The sequence below is a fragment of the Oryzias melastigma genome, linkage group LG11, assembly GCF_002922805.2.
Source record: "Oryzias melastigma strain HK-1 linkage group LG11, ASM292280v2, whole genome shotgun sequence".
Lineage (NCBI taxonomy): Eukaryota > Metazoa > Chordata > Actinopteri > Beloniformes > Adrianichthyidae > Oryzias > Oryzias melastigma.
This window is the reverse complement of record NC_050522.1, coordinates 9,155,144-9,176,341: the sequence shown is the minus strand read 5'-3', so window position 1 is coordinate 9,176,341 and position 21,198 is coordinate 9,155,144. Positions and strand designations below refer to the sequence as shown.

Below are 21,198 nucleotides of genomic sequence, written 5' to 3'. Positions count from 1 at the left end.
GTTAAACAAGTTACAAACTGACCAATTAGATTCCTCAACAATATGTGGTCTAACATCAAAACTTTCAAAATGTTTGATTGGCAGATTTCCTATAGCCTGTTTTGAAGGGGTAGGGATGTGGCCAACAAGCTCACTCCTGATTGGTGAGAATGGTTACCAAAGAAACGCTGACTCAAACCAATTTCGACCAATCACTGCTTACTGACGTCGTCTGGCTCCAACACGGCGGCATAAGTATTGCAAAAAGTGGCGAGTGAGTTACCGTAACTTCATTGGAACCATAAGTAATGGGTGACATCACATTCACTTGGTCCAGTTCTTTTATACAATCAATGCTAATGACTTAAATTTCCAATAGCTAAAGCTTTTATTTAGGCTAAAAATACATATTTATACTAAAAATGAACAGAAAAGCATTTTTACATAAAGATCTTCTGTTTATGAGGTGGATTGAGGCTTCATGTTTACATCGCATCACTTTTTTTGCCATATTCGGTAGATATTGTGTAAATTGAACTGCTACTATCATCTTCATTGATATTTCACTTCCATTTCTTGGGCTGCGCACAGCTCATTAGATAAATGGCACAGCGTCTGGGAAGATTGGTGACTTTCTGTGTTGAAACGATTCTGTTTTAGGCGTTGTTCTCGGGGAGACGGGACACACTGATGTTATTGTATGAGACACATCTGTCATCCCATAATTTGATTGTCATCTCCGTCCTGGGCGTACAGCAGTGACCTGGCTATCTGCTAGCTTTCATTTCCGCAAATGAGGCTCCTTTGAAGTAGTGTGTCATGCGAGCTTTGTCACACTTGTAAAAGTGAGCTTTTGCGGTGACATCAGTTTAAGACAAGAGGCCATTAGAGTCCTGGTGTTCGATGCGTTTTAGGCCCCCGCAGCCATTTTTCTTGTGAGACAGCATAAGCAGCAGCATCACATTGAAGTCGGGACTCCAGTCAAAGGATTTGTTGTGTTTGGTTGTTTAATTATTCTTGTCAGTTCATGGAGGGAAACAAGTTTTATGGAGAAGCGTCTTCTCCAAATAACTGGCAAAACAGATTTGTTGGGATAGAAGAAGCTGTGTCATGTTTTTTGAATGTTTGTCTGCACTGACAGATTCTTCAAATGATCTTTTTGTCTTATGCGATGCCAAATTGTAGTCGTTGTTGCTACTTTCTGTCATTTGTAATTGCTATGGATTCTTTCGTCAGTAATTCTGCTTTTGCATTCATTTCCGTGTTTGGAAGTGCTTGAATTTCTTTGACTGAACTTTGAAGTGACAGATGCAGAGAGCATTAAAACCAGTCTGTCTGGGCTGTGTTTGGGTGGCTGGGAAACCTCTGAGGTCTCAGTGTTGAATCTGGCTTCAGAATGGGGATCAATCCATGGGTCATATGGATGTGTGGGTTTGGCTCCTTGGTTGGTGCTTGTTCCAAAACTCTTTCTGCTCTTTTTTTCCTTGTAGAAGAAGGAAAATGTTCTTTTGTCAGTTGTTGCTCTTATTCATTTTGTATTTGGAATCTAATTCTGTCATTTTTAAGTTTCAAAGTTACTGTAAGACGAGTGTACTCAAATAGTTTTATTCTTGTCTGCATGAAAAAATATGTAAACACTTTTATCAAAGCATTTAAGTGTTTTACAAGTGAGTGAAAATGACATAGACACCCTTACATGACCAGTCATTTACATACAATAAGGAAAAACGTATTTGTTAGACAATGTTTCTGCAAGTTCCCATCTTAAGATCTGTAATGTTCATAATGTTCACCCTAGAAGGACAGAATGCTAAAAGAAAAAAAGCATCACATTGTTTGACTTTTAAATAATGTATTTGTATTAATTGGGTAGAAAATAAAAAATATTTTTTAATTCAGTTGTGCAGGTAGATCTTACTCTGTTGTGTTTTTTTAAATATTACATAAATGTAGCATAATATCAATGTGTAAAGGATTGTGCCGTTTTTGGCCAATATCCCCCTAAAAACTGTCGTTTTCAAGGACAGAGTCTCTATAGATTAACAGTAGTTCATTAAAAAATGTACCAAGTCATGGAGTGACTCCCTACCTGGGTAGGGTGCCATCAGCTGGGAAAGGTTTCATCAGTTATTGCTTCTTTAAAATCATGTTTCACTTGGGTGCCATGCAGCCCTACCCTACCCTCCCTACCCCCTTCCCTCGCCTACGGAGAGCTCTCTGTTTCAAGATTACCTGGCTGCAGACTCCATCAACCGAAACCAGAAGTCCCCAACGGTCACCAAAAGTCTCACCATTTTAACTGGTGACCTTAACAGTTACGTGTTTTACCATTTTAAGCTTTCATACAAGTTTTTAACAATTCTTAAAACTTTGGTTATTGTCAAATTAGGACAACACTTTCCCTCGATGATGTCATCAATAGTTGCCGGTCATCTACATTAGTGTGCTGCTGCCAGCTCTCAAAAAATACACAACATGAAGTCAGATGTTCAGAGCACACCCACGTGAAGAAATGTGTTTCTCCTACACAACTACAGCTCCAATTGCCCCTACAGTTGAAGGGGTAGGGGAGGATTGGGATTTGACCTTAGAGTTAACCCCCGTTCCCTCATTAGAAATGTAGATGTTTCCAAACAGTTTTATGTTTCTAAAGGTACCAGTCACTAGTGTCCCCTTTGGCCTGTCCACCGATGACACTCCAGTAATGTCACTGCATGTGGGCTTGACAGCCTTCTCGGCTTTAGGGCACAGTGCTGCCTTTCTTCTCTAAAAATCCATTTAATACGGCACAAGCAGCCAGAGATTTATAAAGGCAATTTTCAACAGAAGGTAGGGATTGATTTTCCTTTGACACGGCGCCACACGATAGTCTGTCTGATCTGTGAGAATAGAGACAACAAACATACAAGAGAGGGGACAGTGAGCCGATGATGGAGGAGGAATCATGTCAGACAGGGAACAGGGTTCTAACAGCTTATTGAGCAGTCATCCAGCATTGTCCTGCTGCTCTCTGGGCTGCTGTCAGTCTATTTCTCTGTTGGGAATGTTTGACCTTCTCTCTTGTCAGATGCTGACTGGCAACTGCTCCTGACAGCCGTTCTCTGCTGAATCATCAGCTCAAAGTGAAGGGCGTTTGACCATGCTAATCTTCAAGATCGATTTTCTATTTGTCATATTTTACTGATTTGCTTTATTGAGCAAATGATCAACAAAAAAGACTTCTCTTTGATCACTTTGTTTTTTTTAAAATCATTCGTTCATTCTAATTGTAGATGAGTCCGACGAGTTGACTGTGGATCGCAGCTACGTCAAAAAGAAGTTGGAGCACGGACTCTCACGGATCTGGCAGGTTTGTCTCCTCTGTTGTGTTTTTATTTTTATTTTTTCTATCTCCACCCAACTCTTTTTTTCCTTCAGATTCCAACTCCACAAAGTCTTCTTGCACAAATCACACCGTTCTAATCTCCCTCCACAGGACGTCCAGCTGAAAGTGAAGTCTTACATCCTGGGAACGGACATGTCCAACTTCAAATATGACGATTTCATTGTGGTTCTGGACGTCATCAGCAGGTACATCTCACCAATCCTCCCGGCTGGCTCGGTTTTGCATTTTTCCACTAATTGCCCTTCTTTGTCTTGCCTCGGCGGCCCCCCGCCTCCTGCGTCATGTAACTCCGGTTGAGCTTCAGAGCTTTTCCCACACCCTCTTCTTTGTGTCGGATCGCTCTTTTGCTCAGTCACATATTCACCCGAATCAGTAACAACGCAGCTCCATGCAAAATTTGTCATTAGTTTCATTGAAGAACTGTTTAAAAATGTAATAATAAACCCCTGATTTAACTATTTACCAATTCAATGGGCTCTGATTATAAAAAAAAATATTTTTTAGTTTCATTGCCAACAAATAGATTTTTTTTAGTCTTTTTTCAGGTGTTTGGATTTGTTTTTGCTCCTTTTGTTGCATTATTTTACAAATCATAGCCCTGAAGTTTAAGCATAAAAATTAATAATCAAACACCAAAAATCTAAGATAATTTTCTATAATCGATTGTCCTATAAAAAAATAAAAATCATTTCTTTAAGAGGTTTATCTGTTTTTTGCTGATTAAAATTTGCTTTTTCTAAAATTCTTTATTTTTTGTGCTCTATCCTGTGTCTATTTCCATTTATGTCACTCTTCGTTTTTCATCACACTCTTTTCACTCTGACCTCCCGTTTTAGGTTGATGCAGGTTGGTGAGGAGTTCTGTGGCAGCAAGTCTGAGGTCCTGCAGGAGTCGATCAAACGCCAGAGTGTTAACTACTTCAAAAACTATCACAGGTGAGCTGAGTCACCATCTCTTGAAGGAAAAGTTCATCTGAAACCCCGGCCACCGGATACCTCAGAAACTCCACTCTGAACTCTTAGTAGTCTCTAAACTTGCTGGTGTGTTTCCCCTTCACATCATCTATTTACGATGATGTAGGAGTAACACTAACTCCCCACAATATTATAGTTTTCATTTCAAATTAACGTAAAAGTTTCAAAAAGTTTGTAGTTTTAACATTTTTAACTTAACAGTTATGACACATCATTATGACACCTTGGAATAAATCCTTGTAATCTTGTATACAGTTAAGTTTAGCTTTGCTGGCATTTTTAATAGTTTTTCACATAGTTTTGACCTCGTCTTTACTTTGTTTTGGATAATTTTGTCTCTGCATGTTGGAACCATGACTGTATATGAGAACTGGACTGAGTGAGTGTGACATCATCCACAGAAAGTCGATTTAGTCCCCATATTGATTTTGTTTTGGCTTTACTGATGACACCACGTTGTAGCCGGATGTCGTCAGTGAGCAGCGATTGGTCCAAATCGTGCTGAGTCATGGTTTTTTATGGCAACCACATAAAAGCAGGCTGCACAAAATCTGTCAACCAACCGATTTGAACCTGATTGGTCAGTTCATAACTATTATTACTAACTATTAAAAAAAAGTATTCAAGCAAAAATGGTCACACCCCCATGACTGAGTAACAGCTGTTTATTTTCTATAGAACTCTATGACATTTCGGCTTTGAGGAACCAGTGGTTACTTCCTGTTTGGAACGCTAGAGGGGCGGGGTTACATAGTCCAGCTCTCATGTACAGACAATGTTTATAACATAACAACAGTTTTCTTATATTTTGTGATTTTTGCTGTTAAACATGACGAGATTTATCACTTATAGGTTTCTGATTTTTATGGAATTATTGTATAATATAATGAAAGATATCTATCAAAGAAAGTAATGCAGTGTTGTACGGAAAAGATGTATATTAAGAATTGCTACAAATGCTAGTTTTAAAGACAAATTAATAAGGTAAATTGTAAAATAGAAAAGAAAGCTCAAAAACAAGCTGGTTTACTCTTAATTTAGCAGTGTTTGGAGTAAAGAAACGATCAGGTGATTAGAGATAACTTGCATGAGTGACTATTGAGGTTATCTTTCGAGAGTAATTGATAAAGCACTAAAATATCTGAGTTCTGTTAAGCCTTAATCCCTGCGATAGGAAATGGCAAAGATAGAAGATACAGATCAGACATGATGGAATCCAACGCTGAGTTTGATGTGATGAGATGGAAGTGATCTGGATGACAAATTGCTCCTGTAACCAAAAGGGAGAGTAAGAGGGAATTGACCCGAAGGGGAGAGGAGGAAGAGGAGGAGCACATGAGGATTCTCACATCTGCACTGCCATTGAGGAAGCTAGAAATGTGCAGATCACTGTGCATTAAGCTTGATTCATTTGGTGCCATTACCCAGAAGTGAACTCTCACTGTATTTGTCCTTCAGTGCAATCCTCAGCGGGTGGGTAATGTTGGCCCGGGGATGGGAGATGCAAAATCTGATTCTCAAGATCCAGCTATTAGAAAGAGCCAAGTGCTGCAAAAATAAAGGAATTCTTCATTTTTGGAAAAACTTTATTCCACATTTTTAGAGATTTAATTCTTTTTTAACAAAAAAATCTATTTAAATTGTATTTTAAATTTAAAATAAATATACAAACTGTTGAAGTGAAATCGGCTTTTTATTTGACATATTTCTAACGCCTTTAGAACAAAAACCCCATGTGTTTGAGGTGTGAACACATCAACGCTGCTGAGGATCAGCGACTATCTACTTCTGTTTGTCTCTGGGTTCAGTCTAGATATTTCTGGACACAGAAAACTACTTTAATCTCTTCAAATAAATATCAAACTGTAAGATTCTTAATTTTTTCCTGACATGATCTGTCTTTACTCAACTGGTGCAGAGCACGTCTGGAGGAGTTGAGGATGTTTCTTGAGAATGAGACGTGGGAGCTTTGTCCAGTCAAGTCCAACTTCAACATCGCCCAGCTCCATGTAAGTTAAAAAAAAAAAAAGTTGAGGTCCAAAAGCAGAGCATTTGTTTCTCAATGGAGAGTCACCCACTGCACACCCTTCTTATGTAAAGAAAAACATTTAGTTTATACCTAAAAGAAGAAATCAAATGTTCAGTATGTATGAGTAAGAGCCTCATCTACTGTCACTCTCTCTGATCCAGGAGTTCAAGTTCATGGGCCAGTGTCGCTCTCCATCCATGTCCCCGAGCAGACAGGCGGCGTCCTCCTCCTACGCAGCCCGGGAGGAGCTGTCGCTGTTCCAGCAGTTCCTTCAGGACGGGAACCCCTTTGAGATGCACATCGAGCAGAAAGAAGAGGAGACGGAGGACGTGCTGGCCTCTAATGGGGTTGGTGTTCAGGGTTGACGGGATTAACTTCAGCTTTTGTTTGTTCAAAATTGAAAAAAACAATAGATTTTATTGTATATATTCAAATACAATCTGTGATAAAGGAGGTTGAGTTTTGGCTCTAAATATTTACGATTCGGTTAAAAACATTTTGTTCTAAGAGGGATAGATGGGATTGTTTCTACAATGGAATATAAGTGCCACTATAAAAATGAATACATTTGCAAGAATAAACTAAAGTCGTTACTTTACAAAATTGAAGTTGTAACATTATGAGGGATAAAGTCTTAACATTTTAGAAAATAGTGTTAATTTTATGAGAATAAAGTTGTACATTATGAGAAAAAAAGTCAAGAATTGACAAGAATAAATTTGTAAAATTCTGAGGAAAAAAAGTTGTAGTTTTATGTAAATAATTTCGCAACATTGAGTGATAAAAATCTAAGATTTAGGGGACTAAATTTATGAGAAAAAAAGGAAAAAAGTCTTAAACTTACAAAAATAAAGTTTTAACATTATGAGAAAAAAAGTTGTAAAATTATGAGTAAAAAAAGTCAAGATTTTACAAGAATAAGTTGTAAAATTATGAGAAAAATTCGTAACTCCAGATAAATAAATTTGTCACATTGAGATTAAAAGTTTGAGATTAGTTATATTATGAGAAAAAATCGTAAACTTATGAGAAAAAAAGTCAAGAATTTCTCAGAATAAATTTGTAAAATTATGAGAACAAAGTTGTAGGTTTATGTTAATCATTTTGTAAGTCAAAGATTCACATAATAAATTTGTAAAAATGTGAAAAATCTTCTCTACCAAAATAAAGTTGTAACATTATGACCAAAAAGTCGAGAATTTTACAATTATACATTTGTAAAATTGAGGGGAAAAAAATCATAATTTTATGATAGTAAAGTTTTATTTTCACAAGTTATAATTTGACAATTTACAATATTAGAGTAATAAATTTATGAGGCATTTGTCATTTTTACAAACCTGGTGGAAGGTTGGTGCCAGTTATCAGTGCCTATGAATATGTGTGACTGGGTGAATAGGACTGTGACTGTAAAACACTTTTGGCCTTAAAGGAAGGTAAAAAATTGATATACAAGCAACGCCATTTTACTATTTACCATATATCATGGGTATAAGGAGAATTTGCAGAAAACTGGGCCTCTTCAGAAAAAGATTCTTGACCCACAAGAAGTGGATTTCCTGCAATTGTGATGTTTACGTCATTGACAGTACAGTTGCAGAGGTCCAAATGCATTATGGGACATAGATTCCTAAGATAAACTAAAGCCTTAGGACACCACCATAAATAGAACGTAGAGGAAGGTTTATACCACCAATTTTTGCAACAGCTCGGCTTTTACAACTTTTTTTCTCGTAATTTCACAAGTCAACTCTCATAAAATGTTGACTTTTTTCTCCTTATTTTCTGACTTTATTCTGGTATATATATATATACTCCTCTTTCTTTCATAAAGGTCCTTTGTCCTACTTCTCTTTGGTACATTATTCCTTTTTTTCTCTACCCTCATGTATTTGAGCACATTCATCTGAATTCAGCATCTTCACCGACATTTTCTCTTCGGGAGCAATCTGATCGTTCCCTTCTGTATTTGTCCAGTATGAGTCGGATGAGCTGGAGAAGAGCGTGTATCAGGAATACGACAGCGACAGCGACGTCGCCGAGGAGCTCAAGCAGGACTATGTTGACGAGCAGACAGGTGACGCCCCTCTGAAGAGGTCAGTACTGAGTCAAGCCGTCACAGAATGTCACATGAAATCAGGCCGTATTCAGATCATCTCTGTATATATTTAGAGGCATTTGTCATGATTTTTCCTAACGTTATTATTCAGATGGTTTTATTTTTGGTCTCATGGCAGTTTTTTTCTCATTCCAACTTCAGTCTACTTTTAGTCTGAGTCTTCTTTTTTAATACTTATAATCATTCCACAGGATAATTGAGGCATCACCTTCCAGTTGCTCACTTTTTTCTGTTAAAATTGGGAGGTGATAATGATTAATTATTAAAAAGGTTGCATGATCGGATCCAGAAAGACCGCTATCTAATTTTTCAGAATGAGATCTGTATCAGGGATGTAATGACCAGTTCAGAGGCTCCACCACGGGGGGGTCCGACCAAATGTCCTGCCGTGTGTAACGGGTCCTGATTGACCAATTAGAACACTTAGACCCAAACTAAAGGTTTTGAACTCGAGTTCGCAGGGGTTCAGAGACGATTTCAAGTATCACTGAGTCTGTTTTTGTTAAATTATCCTTTTCTTTCTCTCGCTTCATCCCCCAGCGTATCCCGAGAGACGATAAGAAGCAAGAGAAAGTCCGACTACTGTCTCAATAAGGCAAATGCTCCAATCCTCACCAACACCACCCTCAACGTCATTCGACTCGTCGGTAGGTCCTGCGCTTGCACACACAACCCATGTTTCACAGGAGCCAAGGCTCATCTCCTCTGGCCTTCAGAGATTTTAATTTACCCAGCAATTAAGGAAATGATTGCAGTCGGGGCGCTCTGTAGCTGTGTGACTGAGCTGCAGTGATAATGGTTAGCCTTCACCTCGGGCTCTGACCTCCATTTCCAAAAGCGCTGCTTTGTGACGTAACTGAGGGCATTCAGAAACACCTCTCTTGGATTTTAGGGCCCTGACAATTTTTTTTATTTGTAGATTGTGTCTGATACACTTCAGTGGTAGCAGTAAGTGTTTCTGACTTTCAAAAGAAAAGCATTTCTCCTCTTTTATTTTCAAACTTTCAAACAGAGCAAATGAAATATCACGTTTTTCCCGTTTCCTTCGGAATCAATAAATCTTATAGCATTTCACATAGAAGGTTCTATTGATTTAGAGGCATGCTGGGAGATTCTTAACAAGAAAAACACACAGTTTGGTTCCCTGTTAAAGTTCGTCTCAGCAGGACTGTGATGGAGTTAGGTTGAACCCTGACTTCTCGGTATAGGATTTAAGATAGGGGCAGAAAAAGTGGCGTCTCTGTGGCAGTCACATTGAGCTGATTTTTGTTTTTTATTTACTTCCTTCCCTTCATCCTTCCCTGTTCTTCTGTATATGTAACTTTTATTACTTGCCTGCTAAATTCAATTCTTGCAATTTGTATGCAAATGCAATGTTCTGCTGAAGGTCCAGTACCACTGTTTAGCCCCTATTGACTGATGAAATTTTGATACGAACACAAGTTTTTCTGTTTTTGTGAACTGACGGTTGTTTCTGTTTTTTTCTTTTTCCACACAGGCAAATACATGCAGATGATGAACATCCTCAAACCGATTGCTTTTGATGTCATCCACTGTGTGTCCCAGCTGTTTGACTACTACCTTTACGCTGTGTACACCTTCTTTGGACGCAACGATATGGTACAGTATTTAGTATTTGTAGCTTTTTCTGTCATTCGTGTTATAATCTGGTATTTTACACTGTAAAAGTTTAGTCTTTCAGGGATTTTAAAACACTGCGACCACCTCGACTCTACATAATCATCTTTTACTCATGGAATCAAACCTATAAACCCAAAACCAATAGGCTGAAAGGTTTTATGATTTAGTGGATTTGATGACTTACCCCTAAATTTACACAGATCTGCCCCCTTGCATCTCCGATGTGTTGCATCTGTCAGTTTACATTTTCTCGATTGCGTCCCTAGTCCGTCTCCCCTCCCCCCTAGCTTCCAAAGGAGCTGTTTGTTTTTCCTCCCCCGCATCAAGTACCGTACTTTGTCCTGCTTTCTTCACTCGTCCAAAACTTTCTCAGTCGAGTGGGAGACCTTGTAAAATGCATGTTTTGTCTCACGAATTACGTTGTGTTTTTGTACTTTCAAAATTAAACTGGCGAAAATGGACAACAACAATGTCCCTTGAGGCTTGAACGGCACCTCAAGGGACATCGTTGAAAAAGGAATGTAGGATTGTCAACCGTAGGCTAATGTAAGTTGCACGCACTTGTGACGTACTGGGTTTATATGTATGGCCACTAAATGACTGGGTACAAATACTAAGATACTTAAGTGCCTGTGGGACACCTATAGGACGCCCAAACAAATGATGCTCTAATTTACTCATTTTTAACAGTTAGGCTGCACAATAACTTGAACGAACAATTCGGAAAACGAAAAGTAAAAAAATGAAAAATGCATACGACACACCTGCGTCTCACCTGCATCATCATTACTTCCCTTACGTGTTGTATTGGTGTTTGCCTGCATCATGCCAGTAGGAAAAAAATCTATTAACATTTTCTCTCTAAAGTTTTGCCAATTTTTTTTTTTTTTGCAAATATCCACTCGAATGACTGTTGTTGCTTAGAGTTGAAATTGATCAACTTCCTCTTAAAATGTATTTTGGCACTATGAAATAAAAATAAAGTAACTGCATTCTTAAACAAAAAGCATTTCTGCTATGAAAACTGAAGACAACTTCAGCCCATCAATGAAAGCAAATGAAATCAATAATCATTTGTTACAGTTTAAATTGAAAGCTAGCTATTCTTGCTCCAACGTTTGAAACCTTACAAAATAAAAACTTAAATATTCAACAATTTTGACAATAGATTATCCTATTAAACAGGGATTTGAGAGCATGTGTTTTAAATTGGAACAACATGCACTAGTATTGGCCACGATAAACCTGACTTTTTATTGAAATTCCCTGCAGGGTATCCAAAAAGACCCATTTAGAAACATTTAAACCTCAGAAAGCATCTATGCTCAAGAGGATTAAGGCTATTAGAAACATTTCTGAGCTGATGTTGGAGTTTTCCAATAAAGATGACAAAATATCTCATAAAACAAAAAAAGGAGCAAAAACAGAACATTAGGCATTTTCTGAGGTGCCATATTGTTCTTTTTCCACGCTAATCTAAAGATGTAAGTTTGAGTCGGCTTTAGCCCTCAAACCATTCAGATATTTGTTTTTATTGACTGCGATGCTGCTCTTTATGGTTTTGCTGAGCGTCTTATTAGTTTATTATTTTTTTTGTACTTGCTGTACTGAATGCAACTTGTGGACTGAAGCCAAATAATATTACCTCTGCCTCGCTACGAAAATTGCTTTTATTGTCTTTTGAGATGGATGTCTGTACGCTTATTGAATATTTTACAGTCTGACGTTGAATAATAAGAGCTTCCATATTTTCTGTCTATCACAGCCACCCAAAAAAAAAAAGAAGAAGTCAATATAGAGGCGATTATGTCATTTATAATGTGTTCCACAAAGAGGGAAAAAGCAGCGTTTGTTTTGTTTCCAGCCTCAGGGAAAATGGTAATGACTTCTGTCCATCAAGATGAAGAGATAAGGAGGAAAAAGCCTCAGTGGGGGCCTCTTTAATTCCGATTATTGGCATGTTTATGTGCGTGGAGGGGAGCCGAGGAATGGTTGACAAATGTTGCCTTGCGTTTCTCGTACGTCTCAATCTAAACGTTCTGGTTCCACCCACACAGCTTTATTTATCGGCGTGCGTCTATACCTTATCTTAAACCATTTTTTTAAACATTTTGTCACTTTTTTTTCATGCTTCTTCTCTATACTGATCTGCCACATCCTTAATCTAATTTGTTCTGCTGTTTCCACACAACCTCACTTGTCTTTGAAACCTTCTCTGTCTCCAGAGCGCTCAATCTCCCCACAAACATATAACTGTCACTTCTCCTTTCTTTCCCCTCCGCGATAGTCCTCTAAAAGTACAATTTCTTTAACTCCCCCCCATTTTTATTAATAGATCTCACTCAGAGAGACAGACAGTAAAATGCTAATGCCTCCATGAATCTTTAAAAAGCTTCTGGAAATTGCCCCAGCACATATGCTGGTGTTTTGACCCAGACTTTGCTCTTTTTTACACCACCGGAATCAAGATTGAGCCGCTTGACTTCTCCGCTTGAAGACTAATGGCAGGGCATTAATATGGAAAAGGATAAACAGCTATGGTTACCAGTAAAAAAAGCTGCTCTATTGTCAGTGTCAAACCTATGCTAAAGATGCATTATGCGCTTTGCGTGCGCATTCTTCACAAGCATTAATAACCGCGCTTTCAGCTGCGGGGGCTGAGAGAGGCAGATTTACAAACACACATTTGGAAAAAGTGATTAATGCTCAAAAACTCTGGAAAGTTCCACTCCATGGGAATAACTTGGATCTTCTAGCTCAGGTGTCTGCGCCGGGAAGAGACAGTAAAAGGATATAAAACAAAAATATGAGGGAGGGAAAAAAAGGATGAAGGATGGATGGGACTCTGTTTTGAAATATGGTGGCAGTAACAGGGAAGGGGAAATGAAGCCTAATAAAGAAAAAAAAGGGAGTAAAACAGACCAGGAAAAGAAAGCAGATCAGCAAAAATGTCCGTCACATGTGGCTCTTTTTGAAAAGTGTTGGATTTATTTTCTAAAACAAATGCTGAAAGTAACTTTTCAGCTAAAATATAATTAGCAGAAATTACTAGGGTTGAAGTTTTGTATTTTAGAATGTTTTTCTTCTCTAAAAATGTTGCCTTGCAGTCTAAAAATCCTCTGTACATTCAGAAAAAGCTCTTCCTCCTTCCAAGTATTTCAAACCATACTTCATACGTTGTGTCTTTTTGCTGTTTTGAATTTGAACAAAGCTTGTGGACATTTATGGGAAATTCAAGACATCCTGGTAACAGTTTGCTTTGAAAATTCAAACACAAAAGAAACACATCGACACCTACAATTCCTGAGCTTGAAAAAAAGACTTTTTCTTGGTCATTTTGTCATTTTAAAACTTTCTTTTTTGAAAAGCTTAACTTCATTTACTGGACTTCAGTTTGCTAATTATTGTATTTTTCAGACTGTAAGTTTTTCCGGTACGACGTAGTATTAAGGCCATCAAAAAATAAAAAAAATAAATAATATTACGACTTTTTAATCTTGTTAATTTATACGTTTGTTTCTCAGAAGTTTATGATTTATAATCTTGTAAATTTATAACTTTTAATCTAGTAAATGTATGAATTTTTTTCTTGTAAATTTATTATTTATCTCTTGAATTTACGAATTTTAATCTCGTAAATGTACGTTTTTTCTTGTAAATTAATGACTTTTAATCTCCTAAATGTATTACTTTTAATTTTGTAAATTTACAAGTTTTTGTCTTTTAAATTTAGGACTTTTAATCTAATATATTTACAAGTTTTTTCCCCATAAGATTACGACTGTAAATCTTGTAGATTTACGACTTTTAATCTTGTAAATGTACAACTTTTCATCTAGTAATTTTACAAGAAAAAAGTAATACATTTAGCTTAAGATTTTTAGTCATAAATTTATGACTTTATTCTCTTAATTTATTGGTTACAACATTTTTCTCATAAATTTACAAGACTTAAAGTTGTAATTTAATTAAAAAACAATTTTTGTCTGTAAACTGACCCTAATACTTCATTATACTCTGCAGTATAAGTTGTAAAACAAAACAAAAAAGCATAATAAAGAAGAAAAAGTCATATATCAGTTGCATTTTTGGAAAACATTCATTCATGCAAATAAATTGCGACTACACTTAAACAATTGTAGTTCTAAATTAAAGCTTAAAATGTGAAGCGATCATTGTGTACTTTTGCCATAATTAGCTTTGTTCTGTTTTTGTTTTATTGTTCTGTTCTACTTTCTACTCGTGGGTTTTCAATGTTTGAGTTTTTTTTTCTTCTGCTTCTCATTTGCCACCCTTAGCCTGTACCGAGCCCCTCTTTGCCCCCGTCTGGTGGCAGAGAGGGGGCCACTGCCAGGGTGGTGGGCCCTGACTGCCTGGTAAGAGTGTTTTCTGGAGTGTTAGAGCTTCTCTTCAGAATAGGTGCCCTTGAGATGTGTTATTTGCTTTCGCAAGTGACCCCAGACACATCTCACAAGGAGGGTTAGATCCTCTTTGATCTGGTTGCCGTTACCCTCTCCATGGCTCCGTACCCTCTTTATTTTCCCCTCTGAAATGTCACCTTTGTGGTTGATTTTTGAAGTCGCTCCTTCTTTTTTTACGCAAAAAAAAAAAAATCAAAGAGTGTTTTGTCTGTGTGTGACAGAAGGAGGAACCCTCTGGTTGTTTTTTATGTTTCTCATGGAGTTTGTGTGCATGTTTCCACAGTATGAGTCATCAGGTCTGGGCCTCATCAGCAGCAGGCTGAGAACCACGCTGAACCGGATCCAAGAGAGCCTCATTGACATGGTAAGGCAAAACTGCCTTTTCCCGTCGTCCTTCTCTGGTTACCTCATCTCCTGTGTGACGTGAGCGCGCTCACTCCACCTGTATCCACTGAGTGCTCTTTTGCTTCTCTCTTTAGCTCTTGTCTGTCAGCTTTATCTACCTGAGCCAGTTCTGTGTGCGTAATCATGTTGTTAAGAGTCCACAGTGTCACCACAAAATGCATTATGGGGCGTCATTATCTGGCCAGTGGTCACCTCTCCCCTCCTGCACCCACACACCTGCACCCCCCTCTCCCATGTGTTATGGACAGAGCAGAGTCTGGAATGATCCGCGGTCTGTAATGTTACACAGGGACAATTAGTGTGGCGCAGTCTGCAGATATTGAATTTTCAGTCTGGTTTCTCCGATATATGTTTTTACTCATATTAATTAATCATTTTTCTTATCTGACTCTAAGGCTGGACTTAAAAAAAGCAATTCATTGCATTGATTCTCCTTAAAAAGTCCATTATTGATCCATCAAGTCTTTAAAAGGATTTTTTTCCATGCAATTTCTTGGTTATTTATATAAACATTTACTTTTCTGCTCATTTTAAATGTAAACATTTATTTTTAGGAAAGTTCTGCCTATTGTAGCTTTTAGTCATTCACATTGACTGTATATGAGAACTGGATTAAGTGACTGTGACATCACCCATAGAAAGTTTCTTTTTAGAAAGTGCTCCAGTAAAATGAAGTCAATTCAGTCGCCATTTTTTTTTTTTTGCGATTATGGACGCCGCCATGTTGGAGCCAGTAAGCAGTGATTGGTCAGAATCGGTCTGAGTCATTGTTTCTATGGCAACCACTCTCGCCAACTTGGATTGAGCACAGGATAATCAGAAAGGGGAACCAGCGAAAATCTCTGCCAAACCGTGTTTATCAGTGAAAAACCTGATTAATTTAGGTTAGCAGTGTGAGTGGATGTTTTCTTGGAGTCTTATTGTGCTCATTCTTCTGTGAATGCCATAAATCGACCATTTATTAAATAACGACAAAACACAAAACGTCTAAAAAAGAGCCAGCCATCAACGGTTTAGACCAGAATCAGCTGCTGTGTTTACGCATTTCATAATAAACTACTGGAAGTCCAAATGTCCTTTAATCCATTTACTTTCTTTTACTTCAGAATGTTATGCAGCACATCAGCAGTGTAGCAGCATCACCTTTGCTTGGTGGTTCAATCAACACCTTTTTATACAGCAGGGAGCAGACAGCATCATTTTCACTTTTGGCCTCGTGGGAAACTGCGAAAGCCTCTCATTTAGCTGGAGAAATCATCCATTTACAATAGATATACTCATTTTAATCAGACAAATGCCAGAATAAAGGTGTATTTTGATTGCTATCTTGTACACCTAAGCACTTCATCTTTATCCTTACAATTGCAAAAATAAACTAAAATGACCCCATGTACCTAGTATGTTTAGCTTAACAATTAGGTAGTGGCCTGAAGAAAAGATAAACACACAAAAAACACTTAGAAAGTGAGTTATTGAAACATTTTTACTGCCTTTTACTGTTACCTGTTCTTTTTTTTACACCTGAGCGACTTTAAAGAGGGACTGCGAGTTCTTTTCAGATGACTGTCAGACTGTGACTGACGCTCCCGGCTGCACAGCAGTCTGCTTTAAAGTGGGTGACGGCCTGCTGAGTCGTACAGATGATCAAATGGTCGCAGATAAAAAAGGTGGACGGGCGCATGCAGAGGTGTGTTTGAATTCCTGCGGGTACAATGTGAGCAGAATCATTCTGGCCTTGCATTTAGACCCCAAGACGTTTGTAAACTGATTGCATTTTAGTAAGATACAAAGTCAAATTAAAGCTGCGATCAGTGTTATAGAAATTGTTCAAACGCAATGCATTGTGGTCTATATTCGCTAATGTAGTGAGGTTTGATGCACGCTAGTTTTTCACAAAGACTTCTGGGAAATTTCAAATTGATTTTGGTATTGTAGATTTGGACAGCACTACAAAATGCCAAATGCACTGTATAGTGAGTAGGCAAGGAATTCAGACACAAGTGAAAAATCCTTTTTACCAAGTATTAGTGTGTCCAAATTTTGGTGATTTTGAGTATGTGGCAGGAGCAAAATTTTAGCTCAAAAGTGCAGCATAGGACTGCTGCAGGCCATAATAAACTTAAATTAGGATGTTCACCTTCAAATTCTTCTTTTCCTAAGTATAAATTATTTTATTTAATTGAATTTTTTTAATTTTAAAGGCAAAATCCTAATTACTCAGTTCTTCTCTTCCTCTGTGTGTCTTACAGACTGCATAATAATATTTTTTAGTCACCTTTTTTTTTCTTTTTCTATGCAGCTCTCAGATATTGATTAGAAGTCCTGTTGATGGTTTATTTTAAAACACCGTGTCTGCATGGAGGGTATAGTAAATCCAGCCTCTGCATACAGATCCGCTCACACTCCAGAGATGGTGACACGCTAGACCTCATTTGTAAACATATTATAAAGTTAATTGCACGCTGCTCGTCTGCGGAGCTGCCGATTCCTTGTGGTTTTGTTCCTCTGATTTGCCTTCGCAACTGTTGGACTCTAAAGCCAATGAGCTACTAATCACTTAGAGTCCCACGCCGACGCCGGTGAGGTTCCATCTCATCCAGACTCTGCCGCTTAAACATCCCACCCCCCAGGGAAGAAAAAAAAAAGAGTAAAAGATCATCCCCCAGTTTATATGCTCTCACTGCCGAATTCTCCATTACATTCTGAAACCTTCTCACTCGTCTGAGTTTGACATTTTCATTTGGAGTGCACTCACTGTGAAACTTTGATTATTTTATGTAAATTGTTTACATGTGAAGGGTTGGAAAAGATGTTTACCTTAAAAAGAAATCTGCACCAAAGTCTCATTTTGAATCTGATGTGTGACTAGAAAATTCATGACGTTTCTGTTGGATTTACCTTGAAAAAGTATTTCATATTTTACCTTTTCTTCTATAATTTCTTGTTTTTCACACAAAAATGTCTTTTTGTTTAATTTTAACCTGAATTGTACTTTACAACAACCTTTTCTCTGAGTTACTTGCCGAAACCGAAACAAAACCACATGATTAAATATCTCTTCATCCATTGGGCAGCAATTATGGGGGCGGGGCAAATAAAAAGAGAACGATGATAGTGCTACGGTGCTGCGGTTTCCCAGGATTTTAACTTGTTCAAACTTTTTATCTCACTGATCACTTTTAAGCGTCCGTATGAAGGCCAGATTCAACATGTTTTGGTTCAGCGGAGGAATCCTGAATGACTGTTACTGTCTAGATGACGGTTAAGAAGGTTGGATGACAGATTGTTGGGAGAAGCAATGCGGATCACGTTAAAGGTTTTTTGAATGAGCCCCAAATCATCCGACCACATGTTTCTGATTGTTGTGGTGTTATGGCCTTGTTTTTGAGAGAGTTCTGCCAACAAACTACAAGGTAGCGTTTGGGATGACTTTACAGAAGCGGGCAGTCGTGTAATGAAACACGGGAAATCATTTAAGAAGCCTTTTTTAGCGATGTTAGAACAAACGTTATAAAACGTGAGGAGTTGTAGCAGTTTTTCTTGTTTGGTATCACGACAATTATTCCCTTACATCTGTTGCGTTATTCCTACACTGTTTACGTGACCACCAGCTATGGTGGGCGTTTTCGTCCATTTATTTTGGCCCAGGATCGTATTCAGACTCAGGAATCTCAGAGCGAACCGAAGCTCAGTCTGATTGGAAACTAACCACCCCGAAAGACGGGTCTGAGAGCAGTTCCTGGTCCGGGACCAGAATTTGTTCGTTTCAAACTGATACTTTATCGGGGGAAATGAACTGTGGTTCACTTTAAGCGGACCAAATGTGTCATCCTGCTGCTGCTGCCTGGCCTCTTTTCCATCCAGTCACTTTGGCTCACCTGGCTGGTGTGGCTAATGTCCCCTGATCGCCACCAGCTGTCTGTTTAAGGCAGAGGACGCCACATCAAGCCAGGCAGGGAGCAGAGCAGCAGGTGTGGTGCTGGGTTTGATTTGGTCTCTTTTACCTTTTTTGTCCTCAGTAATCTTAGATTACTGTGTTTTGTTGTGTTAGTTTGGGGTTGGACCTTGGTAGTTCTGATTTGCAGACTTTGTTTGTTTCTTTTCTTTAGGTATTTTTTGTTTGGCAGCCTTTAGCAGACGGTCGACATGGCTGGGTCAGCAGTCTCCCTGATTTATTTTACTTTTGGCCAGGGCTCCAACTCAGTTTTGGTTTGTCCCTTTTTTTTCTTTTTTTACCAGCACACTAATTATTTTTCACTCATGTCAGGACACAGGGTTTTCCTTTATTTAATAAACTGTGTTACTTTTATTTGTTGGAGTCCAGTTTCCGTTACTGTCCCCCCTAGACTCAAGTCGGGGTCGTCCCAGGGGACTATACAAGTCTGAATCCTAAGGAACTACTGTCGCTCTGCAAGAAACTTTGTTCTTGTAAATGACTTTTTTTTTTTCATTTTGGGTAAAAACAGCATCACCATGATAAAAAAGACCTTTGTGAATTCTATTAAAGTAGCTCAAAAGATCTGCTGCTAATCAGTGATTACTTAAAGGCTTTTTTGTTAAAAGAAATGTGTGAAAAAAGTTACATTTTATTGATCATGAGTAATTTATAAAAGCAAAAAAACATCCAAAGAGGGAAATACTTTGCCATGTACTGTATCCGTATCATCCCATCTTCTCCATGCTCCCTGCCATTCCCCTGGTACCTGTCCTCTCCTCTCTCTCCTTAAACCAGTCGTAGACATCATCCAACTTTTCTTAACTTTTTTTTTTCATCTGTTTTCCTTTTTTTTCCCTCCCTTCTTCTCTTTCCCTCCTCCAAAGCAGCTGTGTCCAGTGATTTCATGCACCTTAACTTGTAAAACAAAAAGGCTGTTGTGTTGCTGTGTGTCATCGGTGAGTGTGTGTGACTGAAAAGACAACGGTTCATTTGTGTTTACTTCACGGGTTGTCGGCAGTTCAAAGATCATGTGTGCTGAGATTATATCTGATGCCTGTTCTTCAGTTCCAGCCCCTCCAGTTGTGTGATGAATCGATTCGATTTGGGTGTATTTTTTCCGATAGACTTGCTCCTGACAAGTTTTAGAGTAGCACGGATGTTGCTCATTAAACTTTTGTCCACTTGGCAGTAGAACCCTCGTGTAAAGATGGGTTGGTGCTGGCAGCAGTGTTCTGGAAGTGAGAAATGAACACACAAATAGACGCGTTGAAAGGTGAGAGGATTCGTGGTGTGAAAACACTTATCTGAAACACTTCTTTTGATGTGTTGATGATTATAGATCTGATCAGATGATTTGAGAAAGAAAAAAAATGATTTGTAGAAATACTAAAAACTATGAACCTAAGGAATTTTTATTTGTAGCAGGATTTCATATGAGTAACATAATTGGTTTTGGGAAAGATTTCACATCAGATGCCCTTCATGACAGAACCCTCTGTTTATCCGGACTTGGACCATCTCATGGCTACATTGCTGCTTTGAATTTTTTTAAACTTTTTTTTGTATTTTAAATTTTCGTTGGGTCTTCAATTTTTACTAAAATACTCGACCATACCATACTGGACTGCTTAGTGGGAAGGGAACCAGGCTGAAATTCTAGACCGGACTTGACTGCACCAGACTGTTTAGTTGAAACCAGGCTAAAATACTGGACTGCACCACAACACTCAGTGGAAACTAGGCTAAAATAGTGGACCGTACTGTACCGTAGTAATGGAAACCAGGCTAAAATAGTGTACTGCACGGGACAGCTCAGTGCCAACTAGGCTAAAATATTGGACCGTACCGGACCACTCAGTTGAAACCAGGCTAAAATACTGGACCGTACTGTACCGTACTAATGGAAACCAGGCTAAAATAGTGGATCGCACGGGACCGCTAAGTGGAAACTAGGTTAAAATTGTGGACCGAACTGTACCGTAGTAATGGAAACCAGGCTAAAATAGTGGACAGTACTGTACCGTAGTAATGGAAACCAGCCTAAAATAGTGGACCGCTTGGGACAGCTCAGTGCCAACTAGGCTAAAATATTGGACCATACCGTACCGGACCACTCAGTTGAAACCAGGATAAATTACTGGGCCGTACTGTACCGTACTAATGGAAACCAGGCTAAAATAGTGTACTGCACGGGACAGCTCAGTGCCAACAAGGCTAAAATATTGGACCGTACCGGACCACTCAGTTGAAACCAGGCTAAAATATTGGACCGTACTGTACCGTACAAATGGAAAGCAGGCTAAAATAG

At 38.4% G+C, this 21,198-nt stretch overlaps 1 protein-coding gene across 2 annotated transcripts in view; it reads left to right on the top strand.

Moving 5' to 3' along the window:
- Nucleotides 1-21,198, top strand: part of vps50 (VPS50 EARP/GARPII complex subunit) — a 112,131-nt gene that overhangs the window by 60,947 nt on the left and 29,986 nt on the right. The window contains exons 14-22 of one of the 2 annotated variants that reach the window (XM_024299775.2): nucleotides 3,252-3,328; nucleotides 3,455-3,549; nucleotides 4,201-4,299; nucleotides 6,257-6,347; nucleotides 6,529-6,714; nucleotides 8,345-8,463; nucleotides 9,027-9,133; nucleotides 9,985-10,106; nucleotides 14,832-14,912. In XM_024299775.2, coding sequence (XP_024155543.1) covers nucleotides 3,252-3,328; nucleotides 3,455-3,549; nucleotides 4,201-4,299; nucleotides 6,257-6,347; nucleotides 6,529-6,714; nucleotides 8,345-8,463; nucleotides 9,027-9,133; nucleotides 9,985-10,106; nucleotides 14,832-14,912 — 977 coding nt within the window. Of the gene's footprint in view, nucleotides 1-3,251; nucleotides 3,550-4,200; nucleotides 4,300-6,256; nucleotides 6,348-6,528; nucleotides 6,715-8,344; nucleotides 8,464-9,026; nucleotides 9,134-9,984; nucleotides 10,107-14,831; nucleotides 14,913-21,198 lie in introns of both variants that reach the window. The other variant, XM_036214182.1, reaches the window with a different exon arrangement.